The following is a 15,690-nucleotide window of genomic DNA, read 5'->3' on the forward strand; positions in this document are numbered from 1 at the left end:
ATTCCCCAATTGATGGGCATCCTCTCAATTTCCAATTCTTTGCCACCACAAAAAGAGCTGCTATAAATATTTTTGTACATGTGGGTCCTTTTCCCATTTGTATGATCTCTCTGGGATACAGCCCTGGAAGTGCTGTTGCTGGGCCGGAAATCTTTTTGTATTTCATTTTCTACATATATTTTATTTTCCCCAATAGAATGTAAGCTCTTTAAGGGAAGAGACTTTCATTTTTTTCTTTGTGTCTCTAGAGGAGCTTAATAAATGTTGTTTTTATTTTTAATTGAATTGAATACATTACCATGGGAATTACTGTGCTTTCTCCCCACCAGCTGATGTGGCCAGATCTATGGGTGCCAAAGTGGTGATTGCCATTGATGTGGGCAGCAAGGATGAAAGGGACCTCACCAACTATGGTGACTCGCTGTCTGGCTGGTGGCTGCTGTGGAAACGCTGGAATCCCCTGGCTACAAAAGTGAAGGTTGCAGTGCCTGGGCCTCAAGGGAGGGAATCAGAAATGCCATGCATGGGAGCAGGGAATGTAAGGGAGTGACAGGGGCTAGGCCTGACGAGGTCCTTTTCCCTCCCCAGCTTCATGCCCCAGGTGGGCCAAATGGACTTGTCCCAGCCTTTCAGGAACTGAATAAATGCTTCACCCTCTAGCTAAATGTTTTATCCTCCAACTACAGCTGAAGCCACAGATCCCCAAACTCCTGCCCACTGCTATAGGTCCTTGACATCTCACATCTATTTTTGACTCCCAACTCAGGGCTTTTTCCAGTATGGCACTGATACCCTTCCAAGGGGAAAACTTTTCTAGTTGAAACACCCAGTGGTGTCAGGAGACTGGGAACAAGCCATGTTGATTAGTGGACTAGGACTGAAAGAACCAAATGATGACAAATGGAGGTTTTGGTCTAGGGGAGTTTAAAGTACATAAATAAAAAAGGGAGATACAGAGCGGAACCTGCTGCAAGTGCCCTTATCCAATCCCTAGAATTCATTACTTGTCTTGTCCCATCCTGCCTCCTCTAACCCTGTGACATAGGTGCTGAATATGGCAGAGATCCAGACACGCTTGGCCTATGTGTGCTGTGTCAGGCAGCTGGAGATGGTGAAGAACAGTGATTATTGTGAATATATCCGACCACCCATTGACCGTTATGGTACCCTGGACTTTGGCAGATTTGATGAAATCTGTGTGAGTGTCAGACTGGTTTGGGGAATGTGGGAAGCATTAGAGGTGGTGGTAAGAATACCTAAAGAAAGCTAGGATTAGATTGTCCCCTCATTTCTTGGATCTCCAATTCTGGAGGAAAGACCCCTGTCCTTAGTCCTTCTCACCAGGAATGTCCAAAGGAGAGCTTTGTGTTTGCCTTCCAATTCAGCAATAAGAAGATGAAAGCCCCCTCTCCAAGATGGAGAGCAGCTATTTTCCTAAAGATAAGCCCTGGTTAGATCCTATTCCAAAAAAGCCATGGAATTGTCCCATCTTTTAATAATTGTGCTGCCATCCTTCCACTTTTGGGGTCTGTCATTGTTGAACCCAAATTTACTTAGCCTTGGTAGTGCAATTTTACATACTGGTGGACAATATCCTTGTGAGTGACCTTTAAGTAGAAAGGAGGGACAATATGTCCTGTGACTCCAGAAAGCAGAATATTAGGATGTATGAGTCCCTGTGGATGGGAAGATGGGATTACCAATGTTGATGTGTTCCTGTGAATGATCCTGGGGCTGCTATGGCCTTGTAAGCAAACCTTTTTGTAGGGTGTAGTGTGGATATCAGGGCTAATATGATCCTGTGAATGATCCCTGGGTCCAGAATGGGATGACAGGGCTGATTTGATCCCTGAGGTCAGGGGTCATTGACCTTCTGTGCATGCTTTGGTGAACATCACCTGCTTCCCATCAGGAGGTGGGTTACCATCATGGACGGACTGTGTTTGACATCTGGACCCGGACTGGTGTGACACAAAAGATGCTGAAGGACCGACAGGAAACCCACAAAATGAAAGCCACAGATGTGAGTCTCCCTGTGTCTTGTCAAATACTTTCCTTCTTTATTTGCAGCTTCCAGTGGGGCTGTACTTGTTAACTCAGACAGAAACTGCTGACCCTTTTCATTGCTGCTTTTGGCCGACATGCCCCTTTTATTAGAAAATCCGGGCTAGAGAAGGGGTTCTTAATCAGGAGTTGGTGAACTTCTTGCTTTTTTAATATTTTTATTTTTGATTTTCAATATAATTGGTTGTTTTGTTTTTTTTTGTAATCCTATGTGTTTTTAAATTATTTTGAGAAGGGGTCCATAGGCTTCAACAGACTGCCATGGAGGGTCCATAATACAAAAAAAAAAGATTAAGAACCTAGAGAATCTCTAGGTTGTTTCCAGTTAAGCTTCCCTTCATGGGGGAAGCATTGGCCCATCTCTGCTAGCCAGGCCTCTTTCTAAGCACCAGCTTAGTGAGTAAGATCACACCAGGGCTGCGGGATGCTCTGGCACATCAGCCCCTGCAAGCACTCTATTAATGCATGACCCTCCTTGACAGTAACAGCAGCAATCTCCCTCTCAGGTCCCTTTGTGGCCTATATTCTTTTTAGATGTTGTCCAATATTCACTTAGTGCCAACATTATGCTAAGCATTATATAAAACATGTGCTGTCCCTCACCATGCACAATACAGTGGAAAGAGCATAGGACCAAGCATGAGGAAACCTAGTTTCTAGTGTAAAGGATCATAGATTTAGAGCTGGAAGGTGCGTAGTGTCCAATTTTACAGATGAAGAAAGCAGCCTAGAACAGTTCAGTGAATTGCTCAAGGACACATGGGTAGTAAGTGGCAGAGCTGGGATTCAACTCCACAGCCAGCATTGTCTCCATAGCATCACACAGCCTCTCAAGTTCTAACTCTGCCATTAACTTTGTTGTGTAACCTTGAGCAAATCACTTAATGACACTTTTTGTGTCAGAGATAGGTCTTGGAATTGGTGAGCTTCAAAATGTCTCCAGTCCTGACATTGTCTGGGCTCCCATTACTACTCCTAGATGTGATCCACTAACTCCTTCTGCATCCTCCTTGGGACTGGTGAGACTGAGCCAAACCAGGTTATAGAGGGTTGAGGGAAAGAAAAGGGAAAATCTAGAATCACCATCATCATGAAACCACAGACTATTCTGGGTATCCCATCATCAACTGTGCCAGCTTTTGGTTAGTCTTTCTTTTGTCCTCACATTGAATTGTGGATCTGGGACTGGAGTTAAGGCGGCAGAGCCTGGAGAGGTTGGGCAACCTGCCTGGGGTATTGAGTGTGGGGTCTGGGCCTAGGTCCCTTCTGGAGCCAGTGTTCCTTACAACGAGTGCTTCTTCTCTTCACCTTTCTAGATAGCCTTCTAATTCAGCTCTCCTCTTTGAGTTGTTTTGCTGTTTTTCATTTTTTAAAGTGTTTTATATTCCTGGTTAAAAAAAAAACAACACAACAACACTATGTCATAGTTTATCAAAGGAGAGATGCCAAAGATACAATAAAATACAAAGAAAACAAAAGTGGGACAGGAAGTGGCCTGCTGTCATCAGCCTTAGATTAGTTATTGGGAGCCCTCTCACCTCCACTTATGAAATGGGAAGGAGGTAGTAGTTGGAGGGGGGAGAGGGAAAATAGCTTCTCTGCTAAAATCTCATCACTGAGCTTGCTGTTTAAAAAAATGTCCAGCATATCTCTGCTGTTAACGCAGACTTGCTCCAAGGGCCGAGTTCTAAGATGGCTGCTGAAAGCAGGAGGGATGGTAAACTTGGTCATATCTTAATATTAATTCACATATTAATGGAATATAGATGATTTCCCAGCACATTCACTCATTGTTTATAACTTTGTGAAAGAGGTATATGAAACCAGTACCGTCCCTTCAGGTAAGAAACTGGCAAAGGTGCCTCATAACAGGGGTTATGACCAACAGAAACAGTTATTCCTCACTAACTGGATGCTAGTTTCACCCTTTTCTTGCCTTGCCTTCTTCTTGGGCTCAGATGCCCAAATGTCATCTCGCAAACCATCAGGTGGTCCTGGGAATCACCACTGACTCAGAGATGTTTTGAGATAGATGATCAGAGAAGAATGGAAAAGATACACAGTAGAGATTAGGGCCCAGCATCAAGAGTTGTGTTGGGAACTATGCAATTTGCTCCTCTCCAGAGGAAAAACCTGGTCTTCAGATCTAGAACCCTCTAATGCCTTAGTTTTCTAAACTTTGAAATAGTACTTAACACAAGTTGTCAAGAATGTGTGAATAGGTAGTTTAACCAAGGTTGGAAAATGAAGCATTCTGCCTTGTTCTGGTCAAAGAAATAGACTCATCCTTCCTCCGGAAGGACAGCACCTCACATGTTGACCTTATCGCTGCCTGTGCAGCCTGATGGCTTATCTCAACGAATTATCTGTTTATCAGGTGCTCACCTGCCCCAGTGCCTCCTTCACTGACCTGGCAGAGATTGTATCACGCATTGAACCAGCCAGATACACTGTGGTTGATGGTGAGTTGGTCTAATGGTAGGATTAGCTTGTTTTCTAGAGGGAGCCCCAGCCAAGACTCAAGGTCAAGGTTTCAAAGAACGTGTGTCCCGATCCTGTTTTCTTCTCAACTCCTTTCTATCTTACTCACACCCCAAGCCTTTGTACTTCTATCTGTGAAAGGCAATAGTTATCCCAGGCCACCTCCTTGAGTTGGATCACTAGGATGATACAGTCTGTGCTTTGATACTGGTGGTATTGGACCTCCTTGAAAGGTTTCAGTCCAGCCAAGCAGATTTTTATGCATGGGACATACCCATGACTGGTCTTCTACTTCTTACCACCATGCTGCCACTGGGAGTTTCATCTTGTCTGTTTTTCTCGTCTCTCCTTATCTGGTTTCTAATTTTCCTTCAGCTCTAGCTCATTAGCATAGTGAGTGGGGCACTGGGCCTGGAGTCAGAAAGACCTGAGTTCAAATCCAGCCTCAGATAATGTCTAGCTGCATGATCCGGGGCAAGTCACTTAGCCTCTGTTTGCCTCAATTTCCTCAATTGTAAAATGGGGATAATGGTACCTACCTTCCAGGGTTCTTATGAGGATCAAACAAGATATATTTGTAAAGTGCTTAGCATAGTGCCTGACACATAGTAGGCACTATATAAATGCCAGCACTAGCCATTATTATTATTTTCTCCCTCTTCTCACTATCTGACCATTTCAGTGGCTCACTCTGGGCCTGCCCCAGACAATCTTTCTTTCTTTCTTTTGGGGGCTCTCTCTGTCTACCTGCCTCTTTCTGTCTTTATCTCCCTCCCTTCCTCCTCACCTAGTTCCCATTATGGAAAGAGGGCTGTACATCCTCTGGCTCTATTGGCCTTCTTGGGAGAAACTCTGAGGAATCTACATCTATAGGTTGCTTTCAGCGGAAGAGCCAAAGTTCATACTAGTTCTTTGAAGAAGACCAATGATCTCATGGCCAAATAATTGCCATTCTTCTGACCACACAATATTTCCTTAATAGGTATTTATTGAATGAGTAAATGAATGAATGAGTGAATCTAGTTGTTCCCCGCCACATGTAGTGAAGACCAGGCAGGCTAGAGGGGCTCACTGTTTACTTGCTGATTGTTGAATACAACCTTATATTGGTACAACAGTTTATAATTTACAAAACACTTTTAGATATGTTATGTCATTTGTTCTAATCAGCAGCCTCACGAGATGGGCAGATAGGGATTATGTGCATAATTAAATGAAAGAATGTAGACCTCTTCATAGAACTGACAGGAAAAAAAAAAAAAAAAGGAAAACTTCATAGTGTTCTCTAGACTCCCATAGGGAGAAATCCTCAATTTGCCATATTGAGGCCAGCCCTTTGCTGAGGTAGTGGCCATAGCTGTTCCATTGCTATTTTAAATAACAGGCCTCACCCTTCTGCTTAAGGGCTTAGTGCAACTTGCTTCCAAGCAATGAACAAATGGCATTATGACAACTGTCCCAGTGTGAATGGCAGAAATGATATATCCCACCCACAGACCCACTTGTGTTCTCATTAAATCCTCATTAATTGCATTTGTCTTTCCCTGGATGGATCATCATCTGACACAGAATGAAGGGGGAATTTCTATACTAAGGTGAAAGATAGATCAGGGCTTCAGCTCATGGGAACATGTGAGACCCTGGAACTGTAAAAGCCAAACTAAGACTTAGAAGGTACAACTGGATTGTCTTCCTCGGTAAATCACCAGAAGTGTTTGGGGACGGACATATTTTTGGTCCCTTCATTAATATGATGGGAGAGTGCTGAATGTCTAACATGGGAGGATGTCTCAGTTCCTTTGCCCAGAGAATATCTGACCCATATGCTTGCAATTAAAAGAAATTCTGATTCTAAATGAGATTTTTGTTTGGACTGACCATGAACTCCTTAGTGCAGTCTGGCACCCTTAATGCTCATGGCAGTCTGGAAAGCCCCTTGGGAAGGTTGGTAAATCAGGAATATTTACTGAGTGTTTATATCATTGCTCACCTATTCACTGAAAAGAGAAAGGATAATGGGCTTTAAAGCAGTTACTTTCTGGATGTGAGATTAAGGCTTTCTGATTCTACCAAATCATGTTCTCTCCCACTTTTCTTCCACAGCCAGACTCTGAGGGGTTTCAGTGGGCTGGAAGCTAAATATGAGTCACCTGTGACAAAAGTGAACTAAACAGTGACTCTGGGAGACATGGTTTCCAAAATGGGGAGGCGCTAGGATTGCTGCCTTCTGACCAGCCAGGCTGCATCTCCAGTGATGCATTCATTCTGGGCACCATGTTTTAGAAAGGGTCCTGGAAGAGAAACTGAGCTGGTGAGGTGAGGAGAACATGCCAGTAGAAAAGCAATCAAAGGAGCTAAGGATGTCTAGCCTGGAAAAGATTTGAGAGACAGAACAAAGAAATTGAAGGGCTGGAATATGAAAGAAGCTTCCTAAGTAATAGAGCTGCCCGGAGGAGGCATGGGCACCTTGAGAGAGTGTAGAGCCTCGTTTGGGTAATGGTTGGGCTCAATAAACTCTAGACCCTTTCTGCCTCTGAGGTTCAGTGACCCAAGAAGGCCTGTGAGGTGCCCCCTAAACCCAGCCCTGCTGCTTCTGCTGATCTTCTGGCCCACCCTCCCTGGGCATTGGACGCAACAGGATATTTCCATTTATCTGCTAGATGAATCTGACTACCAGACTGAGTATGAAGAGGAGATCCTAGACTTCCCTAGGGATGAATATGTCAACCTCAAGAGCACTGCGAGACAGAACGTTCACAGGGATGCTGTGCGTGAAGATAACACGGACTCAGTAAGACTCACACCCCTGTCCCCTCTCTGTTCCCTCAGAGCATAGATAAGCAATCCTTGGACACTTTCAGGCAGATAAGGCAGAAGCCCCACAGGGTGGAGGTGGGGGGAAGGGCCTGCCAACTCTTCTAGGGTTATAGAACTAACCCTATCTGTGTCCTGGATACAGAGATAATCACAGAAGGCCATTTGTTTCCTTCCTGCCCTAGAATCTAGACCTTTCTAGTCCCCACGCCTGACTTACTCAGGATCAGTACTACTGGGCTTATGGGAAGCTATCTCCCCTTGGTGTATGTTGTTTACTAATGATATGCCCTGCAAGGACTATAGCAATAAATATTTCCCATGTATTCCTGGCCCAGTTATTTCCTGAACTATGGTGCTAAAGTGATATCCTCCACCTCAATAGATGCCCCCCAGTTGCTCCAAAAGAAGCAAGATTCAGAGTGCTTAAGGGAGACTTCCCAAACTTCTAGGATTCCTCTGGGAAGAAAACACAATATTTCAAAGTATGTGTTTCTGTTGAGATGTGGCAGGCTCTGAGCCAGAGTCAAGAAGACTGTGTGCTCCTTGGTACTAACAGTCCAGGCCATGTGTTTGCATCTAGGAAGAAGAGGCCTTGATCCAGAAATACAACCAGTCCTCCCAGATCAGCTCCCATCGCTTATCCAGTTCCTTTTCTACCATCTCAGACATGGATTCCTAAGGGCCCTGTTCCCCTACAAGGGGCCATGAGGCTTATCTGTTGGGAGGCTGAGACCTTGATGTTTGGTGCTGCTGGAGTGAAGCCACTGTCACTTTTCCTGAAGCCATCTTGGGCATCCGTGGGAGGGATGGACACATTTGACCTCTTCCTGTATACCATCCAACCAAATCATTGAACAACTGTGTGATGCTATCCCCCAGGGTTGGGGGTGGGCTGGGGAATGAGGGAAAGTGAGGAGGGGAATTTACTGTGGTTTGAGAGTAAGAGGGAGGCTGGAAAAAGGAGGTCCATGGGTTACTGTGGTTTTGTATAGTTCTGACTGCCCTTGAAGTGCTTCTTCATTGATCCTCTTAGAGAAGCCACACAGGAACATTGGTCTAGGGAGAAACCTTTGGAAACCTTGGAGTCTGGGGTCAGGCAGGGTTTAAAGCAATTAGAAGAGTTCAAGCAGTTTTCTGCCTTTAGTGTTCAGATCACTATGGGAGAAAAGTTGCTGGGTGAAGGAGTACAGGAGATTCTTAGGTCGATTGCTTCTATCAGGGGTCTTCCTCTAGGAGAGCCTTTAGGTGGTGTGGCTGCTTTCACTCAACCTCAGATGCTTGTTGTGGTCTGAGTCACCCACCGAGGCTCAGCCAGGGTGAGGCTCAGGACCCTGGTGAGAGAGCTGGGCCATTTAAGACTTACTCCATCTTCCCATTCTGATCCTCTCCTCCTGGGGTTAGGATAAGATGCATGTATAGTGACTAAGCCAGATTCTCCACTTCTCCCTTCTAGGACTGAGTACCCAATGTTTTATTCTGTTTTCTTGTCCTTGATCAACCACAAAAGAACAACCCAAAAAGGATGAGCCAAAAGACTAGGACTGGGCCCTGGAAGCCAGTCCTTCATTCAAGAGGCATCTAGGACTACCCCAAACCCTAAGGCCCAGGACAAGTCTCTAAAAAACATAGAAAGTTGGGAGATACCGTCAGAATGACAGATTCTACTTTATGCTCACTTCCCAGGGTCCTAGCTCCCAATCCTCAATCTGTGGCATCTGAAAGGTCTCTGGGGAAGAGATTCCTCTGTCCCAGTTCAACATGAGAAGCAACCTTTTTCCTCTCAGGGATGGACAAGTTTGAGGCTGGGGATGGAAAGATGTAGGAAACTGAAAAGGCAGCATACAATATTGTTTATTAATAAATATATATATGTAACATTCACTGGCTGTTTGTCCCTTTTTGGACCCCCCATGGTGAGGGTCTAGGATGAGTGAGTTGGGATTGTTCCTATCCCCCAGATCACCCTGTGGTAGAGCCTTTTCCTGAGTCACCGGAGAATTCTCCGAAGAACAGAGATGCTTCTGACCCACCATCCCCAGGGGAGTGACTGGGCCTGACTCCATCCTTCCTGATTGGTGCTCCTAACAGTGGATACCCTGAACCTGATCTTCACTCCTCTGCCTTTACCCTAGGCTTGGAGATGAGGGTACAGAGAATAACTGCAGCCAAGGAGCAGAGGCTGCTTGTCCTTTTCCCAGGCCCTGCATGCTGCAGCCAATTATTTATGGCACAGAGTAGCCATCCCAAATGGCACTGGAGTGGAGGAAGGGGGAGTGACTCCCTGGACCACAAAGCCAAAAGCTAGATTTGATTCCTGTTCAAGCAGGCTTACTTCCCTCACCACCAAGCCTTGTCCCCAATTCTATGATCTAAAGCTGCTGGAGTGGGAGAGGTGAGGAGTAGCACATAACTAGTCATGGGCTCCCATTTCTACGCCCACACACATATATATATACACCATATGTTATGATGCCCTGGGGACTCCCAGGGAAGAATGTCTACACTTCCTCCCTCAGTCCTCTAGTCCTTGTTCTGAGTTTCTGCCTCTCTATACCTTCACCTTTCCCAAAGGGCAGGTGGTTATTCAGTTGCCAATTGTACTCAATTAATGTGTAGTAAAGGATTAGGGAATTGGCTTATCCTCCCCCAACCCACTCCAATGTAACCTTCAACTCTCCCCTCTCCCCCTTTTCCTCAGCTCAGTACAGGTGTACCTTGCTTCCCACAATACAACTTATTCTTTAAATTCCTTAAATAAGAGGTGTCGAATACAGCCCAATACACATCCTCCAATACAGCCCAAACCAGATTAAAATGTAACCGGGCAATATTTAACAAAACAAATAAAAATACAATAAAACCTAGGTATTATGACATTTACATTTTAAACTAAGTCAATAGGTGGCCTACAGGGATCTGTATATATGGATTAGTGGCCCTGTTTCTGTTTGAGTTTGAAACCATTGATTTAAAGGGTATCACTCTACAAATCCCTACTTTTAATGACCCTGGAACTCTGTAATGAACCATAAAGTGAAGCATCTTTTTGTAAAATGGATATTGTCCCATAATCTTTGATTTATAAATTCACAAATGCATATTCTTTAACATTCGAGACTCAATCCAATTCAACACATGTTAAATATCTTCTATGTGCAACATGCTGAAAAGTGCAAAGAAAAAATGAAACAGTAACTGCCTTCAAGGAGTTTACCTACTACTAGCTGAAATGAGAGGCCATGGAATGCCATGAAGTGGTCTGGGCCTAGCCTCACCTCTCCTGCTGGCTCACTGGGTGACCTTGAGCAAATCATTACCCCTCTTGACATCTCCAGTTCTTCCAGTAAAATAAGGAATAGGACTAAATGATTTCTAATGTTCCTTCCAGTTCTGAATTCTAGAGGCTTTCTGACCTGGACCTCTCCCTTCTTTCCTTCCTTCTTCCTCTCCTACATTCTTCCCTCTACCCTCACCATTCTCCATCACTTCCCAACTTCTCTTTCTTCCCTTCCAACTTCCTTTCTTACCAGTTGCGATGTCCCCAACACCCCATCCCATTTCCTCTCCCTTTTCCCAGCTCCCCCTTCTCATCCCGGGGTTTGCCTCCAGTTCTGTTTATCCAGAGGATTTAGAGCTGGGATCTGGATTATTTTAGGAATAATCCAGTCCAACCTCTTCATTTTACAGATGAGGAAACTGAGGCCCAAAGAAATAAAGCGACTGGCCCAAGGTCACACATAGTGATAGCAGGGGAATTCGAATCAAGGTTTCTAGTGCCTTCCGCTAATCTGCACTCTCAGGTCCACCCCCCACCCCCCACCCCCCATCCCCCATAGACTCCCCCAGCCTCAGTTCCCTATCACCACCTCTCTCCACTCCTTCTGTCCTCATTTTTTGCCTTCCTTCCCCTCTCCCTCTTGACTCTCCCCCGACTCAGTCTTCTGTCTTGCCCCCTCCCTCCAGTGGTGTCCCCCGCCCCCCGCCTCGTGCCTTCGTGACGTCAGGCGCGGGGGGGCGGAGCTGTCCAGACCCATATAGCAAGCGCCCGCGGCCCCACGCACTCCCCACCCGCTGCAGCAGCGGCTGAGGCGGGCGGGCGAGCCGGGCCGAGGACCGCGCACCTCGGGCCCGGGCTTGCGGGGGCTGCCGCTGGCCGCGAGAGCCAGGGGCGGTGAGCGAAGCCGGGGGCGGGGGGAGGCCGGCCCGGGATCATGCGGGACCGCGACCGGGGCTGCCCGGGCGGGCTCGCGGATCGCTTGGAGCGCTGAGCCCAGTAAGCGGAGGCCCCTCGCCCCCGGCCCGGCTCGCGCGGCGCCCCAGTCTGGGGGGATGCCGCGCCCTCCCCACTGCCCCCGGCCTCGAATATGGGCGCAGCTGCCTCCAAGAGGAAGGCGCTGAGGAGCGAGGCCATGTCCTCGGTGGCGGCCAAAGTGCGGTGAGTGAGTGAGGCGCTGGGGCGGAGGAGAGGAGCAGGAACCCGCGACCATCCACCCCTCCATGGGGCTGGCTGACTTCGCCCGCAGTCCTGGGCGTCCTTTGAGAAGCAGCTGTCCCTCCTTCCGGAGTCCAGGCAGCTGTCCTGCAGACCTGCCTACGGCCAGGGAGCTGTCCAGTGCTGGGAGCGGGGGTGGGGACCGGTAACCTTCCCAGGGAGGCTCGGATGGGCCCACAAAGGAGATCCCTATCTGTCTCTGGGACCCAGCTGAGTGCAGAGGCAGGGGAATGGGCTGGATGGCCTCTGGAGCCCCTAGCTCTCCGCTGGTGCTTAGCATTTAGGGAACGAGTTCCTCAGGAGCCCATCTGAGCAGGGTTTTCCCTGGCCATGTGGGCCTGCCAGCTGATAGAGAGATGACTGGGGACCAACAGCTTAGAGTCCCATCGAGATCTATGGAATCTGATAGCCTGTGATAATAGCACAATTCTATAGAACCTTAATAAGGTTTACAAAGCTTTTTCTCACAAACAGTGCCCCTCAGGGGTAATGGGCCAGGATGTCTGATTCTTAGGGCCAACTTCAGCAACCAAGTTACCATGTGACCTTGGACAAAACTATCTGTGTCTTGGTTTCCTTGACTATAATAAAATCAGTGCCATGAACTGAGTGTCTCCCACTCCTGGGAGGCTAGGATTCCAGGGAATCAGGAAAGGACAAAAAGGCAGGTTTGGTATTACTCCCAGGGACAAGAGCAATATCTGGGGGTGGGAGGGTATGAGAAAGACATTGACCACAACCCTTCAAGCTGCCCTCAGAGTAGGGATCAGTAATTGCCATCACTCAACAGAGGTAGAGCCTGGTGAGTTTTTCAGTTTCTCCAGATACAGGAATGGATGGACTGCTGGGGGGTGGGGGAGGATTGTCACAGTATGACTTCAGACAGACAGCCCAGATGGTCTCAAATGTACCCTGGATTGAGGACAATAGAATTGCTGAGAGCCCCTTGGCTGAAGAAAAAAAAAAGTACCTTCCAAGACCTCAGCTCATTTTCCTTCCCCCCACTCATCTTTCTGTGCCTCTACCTGTCTCTCTGTGGCTTTGATTCCTATTTCCATGCCTCTGTCTCTCTTGTCTCCCTCTACCTTTGTATTCTTAGTGGTATCGATGCCTCTGAATCTCTCTTTCCTTAGGTTTTTCCCTTTTTCTCTCCATTCCAATTCGTTTTGTCTTTCCCATATATATTTCGCCACCTCCATTCCTCTCTCCCCTCCGCTCCTTGTGTTTCACTCTCTGAGGGTGGGCTCCCTTGCATGAGTGGGCTCTAGGCAGGCACAGTACAGGCCTGTCTAAAAAAGCTGTGAAGGAATTCGATAAGCACAGGGGCCAAGCATCTCATCTCCTATAGTGCTCCTATAGTCCTTTACTTCCTTGAAATGTGAAGGGCAGCAATGCTAACCTACCCTCCATTGTCCCAGTGCTGTATATTAGATTCCCAGTTTCTTGTTGCCCCAAGGCCAATATCCAGACTCCTGTAAGCCAATGTCCAGATCCTCTGATTATCTCTAACCCTTGACTAGTATACAGCAATGTCCAGTCCTGGTGCCTCTGAACTTAATCTGAGACAGAGTTGACTAGAATAAAGAATAGGGCCTACATGGGTGATTTCATTGATTTTGGGAATTCCCAGATGGGGAAACTGTCTCCTAGAGATCAGCACCTTTTCTGCAAATTCGTCTTAGAGAGTTACTCTAGAACAATGAGAGGTTAAGTGGCTTGCCCAGGGTAACACAGCCAGTATGTGTCAAAGGCAGAACTTGAACCGAAGCCTTCCTGGCTTTGAGGCTAGCTCTCCAGAATGACAGCAACAATAAATTATAATTAATAGCAACTCACATTTATATGGAGAAAGGGAGGTATTCGGTCCAGGCTAGTTGGGGACAAAATCAAGCAACGGACCTAGGAGAAACCATCCTTTCTATTGCCTTTCAGTATCCTCAGAGGAGAGTTTTCGGGGAAACCTGGATGTGTTGGGAGATCAGGGATGGTATTGATAGTACTGCTGCCTCTGAGCTTCTCCTTCATGTTTTTCCAGGGGTTACTTTTAATTAGTTCCCTGATGAAGCCTCATAGAAGGAAATCCAAATCTTTCCTGACCCCGTGTTATTTTCTGTGGGAAGCAGATGGGATGAAAATTGGGGGGGGCACAAATGAAGATGGGCAGGGTTCAAGTGGTCACTGCCAGCTCAGCCAACAAAGGCTATGAACATTCCCTCCCTGCCCTACCCTCCCACCAGGTACCATAGTGGAGGTTGGCACATCTGAAATAAGGTCTCTGAGATGAACAGGGGTCTGTGTCCCTCCTGTGCCTATCCCTAGCCAATGTTGGTGCTGCCCCCTGGTGGCCTGCTTGGTAGCTCACTGGACATCTCAACTGCAGTATTAATAGTTTTGATTCCTACAGCTGGGTCACACATCAACTGCGTACCCCTTAGTATACCCTTATGTTTATCTGGGAGGAAGCATGACACAGTTGAACTTGGAGTCATATAGGACCTGAGTTTGAATCTCAGTTCTGTCTCTTATTACATGTGTGACCTTAGGCAAGTCACCTAACCAATCTAGTCCTCAGTTTTCTCAACGTCACAACAAGAGGGTTGGACTAGATTACTTCTTAAGTTCCCCTTCCAACTCTAAATCTGTGATTCTAGCTAGACACACAAGGGCTGAAGGGAAACTGGATTTGAAAACAGTGGTCCAGGATACCAACACTGGACTTTCTTCATGAGTGGGTTTGGGAGGCTTGACCTTGGAGGAGCTACCTCTGCTGTGTTCAATGTGAGGGAGGAATCTAGGCTCTCAGGGAGTGTGGGGGAGGTCTTGGACCTGAGGAGTCCATTTCTGACCTTGGTCCTTCTCCTGTGCTCTGCCTTCTTCTATTGGTGCCTCCTACCCTCCAGAGCAGCCCGAGCGTTTGGGGAGTATCTGTCACAAAGTCACCCTGAGAATCAGAACGGCTCAGGTAAGTGCCCAGATGGCAGAGGAGTCAGGGTGGAGGTGTGGGACAGTGTTAGAGAGCAGTAAAGAGATGTCCCAGAATAGGCTCCAAAATACCAAGGGGCTTTGGATAAGAAATGGTTAAGGAGCCCCAGAGCTCCTTATTCAAGTCCACTCCACCTTAGGAAATGCTGGTACTGTTCAAGAGGAAGCCCATTCCTGGCAGGCTTTCCTGGACTCCATACTGTGCCTGCCTCCTTACTTGACATCAACCTCCCCAGCATATGGATATATGTGCCATGTAGTGTGTGTGTGTGTATGTGTGTAGGGGTATACATACATAATCCCTGCCACAGCTTTCTTCCTATATTCTCTTATGGGGTCACATCTCTGTGAATATTCTCATATATGCACCTACACCTCTTGGGAGAGCAATATATGTTCCTCTGTCCTTCCTTATTCAATGGCTCAGATTTGTGTGACAAGGTCTAGAGCCTGGGGGAGGAGGGAGGCTGAGGCCAAGGCAGGAGGTTCCAGGTGGGGCCTGGATTCCTAGTGGCCCCTTGGGAAGAGCTGCATTGGGAGGGGGACGCAGAGGCTCCAATCGCCATGGTGCCCACACTCCTGGGGCGTTGGCATGACAACGAGCTCCTGGCACCCCCACAAGGTTGGCACTGCTGCCTCTAGGGACCAGGCTTTGGGCGGGGCAGCTGGGCCAAGAAGCTGAGGAGACATCTGTAGTGAGGGAAGAGAGAGCACAGGGGAACCAGGGAGACAGGGTGAGTATGGGGGTGGGAGGTGGGGCTCTGCCTATTCCTGCTTCCTCTTACTGTTCTCCAGACCCTCACCACACACATACACACACACACACACACACACACACACACACACACACACAC

At 47.3% G+C, this 15,690-nt stretch overlaps 2 protein-coding genes across 10 annotated transcripts in view; both read left to right on the plus strand.

Annotated features, from left to right (window-relative positions):
• PNPLA7 (patatin like phospholipase domain containing 7) overlaps positions 1 to 9,239 on the plus strand; it is a 184,947-nt gene extending 175,708 nt beyond the window's left edge. For all 5 annotated transcript variants that reach the window (XM_027849420.1, XM_027849427.1, XM_027849422.1 and 2 more), the window contains 6 exons: positions 330 to 478; positions 1,046 to 1,198; positions 1,913 to 2,023; positions 4,442 to 4,526; positions 7,206 to 7,336; positions 7,943 to 9,239. In XM_027849420.1, the coding sequence (XP_027705221.1) occupies positions 330 to 478; positions 1,046 to 1,198; positions 1,913 to 2,023; positions 4,442 to 4,526; positions 7,206 to 7,336; positions 7,943 to 8,041 (728 nt within the window). In that variant the 3' untranslated portion in view covers positions 8,042 to 9,239. The remainder of the gene's footprint in view (positions 1 to 329; positions 479 to 1,045; positions 1,199 to 1,912; positions 2,024 to 4,441; positions 4,527 to 7,205; positions 7,337 to 7,942) is intronic.
• Positions 9,240 to 11,725: 2,486 nt separating this feature from the next.
• Positions 11,726 to 15,690, plus strand: part of NSMF (NMDA receptor synaptonuclear signaling and neuronal migration factor) — a 32,943-nt gene continuing 28,978 nt past the window's right edge. For all 5 annotated transcript variants that reach the window (XM_027852902.1, XM_027852907.1, XM_027852904.1 and 2 more), the window contains exons 1-2: positions 11,726 to 11,797; positions 14,755 to 14,816. In XM_027852902.1, coding sequence (XP_027708703.1) covers positions 11,727 to 11,797; positions 14,755 to 14,816 — 133 coding nt within the window. In that variant the 5' untranslated portion in view covers position 11,726. The remainder of the gene's footprint in view (positions 11,798 to 14,754; positions 14,817 to 15,690) is intronic.

Source organism: Vombatus ursinus, unplaced genomic scaffold (genome assembly GCF_900497805.2).
Source record: "Vombatus ursinus unplaced genomic scaffold, bare-nosed wombat genome assembly UNPS02000580.1, whole genome shotgun sequence".
Taxonomy (NCBI): Eukaryota; Metazoa; Chordata; class Mammalia; order Diprotodontia; family Vombatidae; genus Vombatus; species Vombatus ursinus.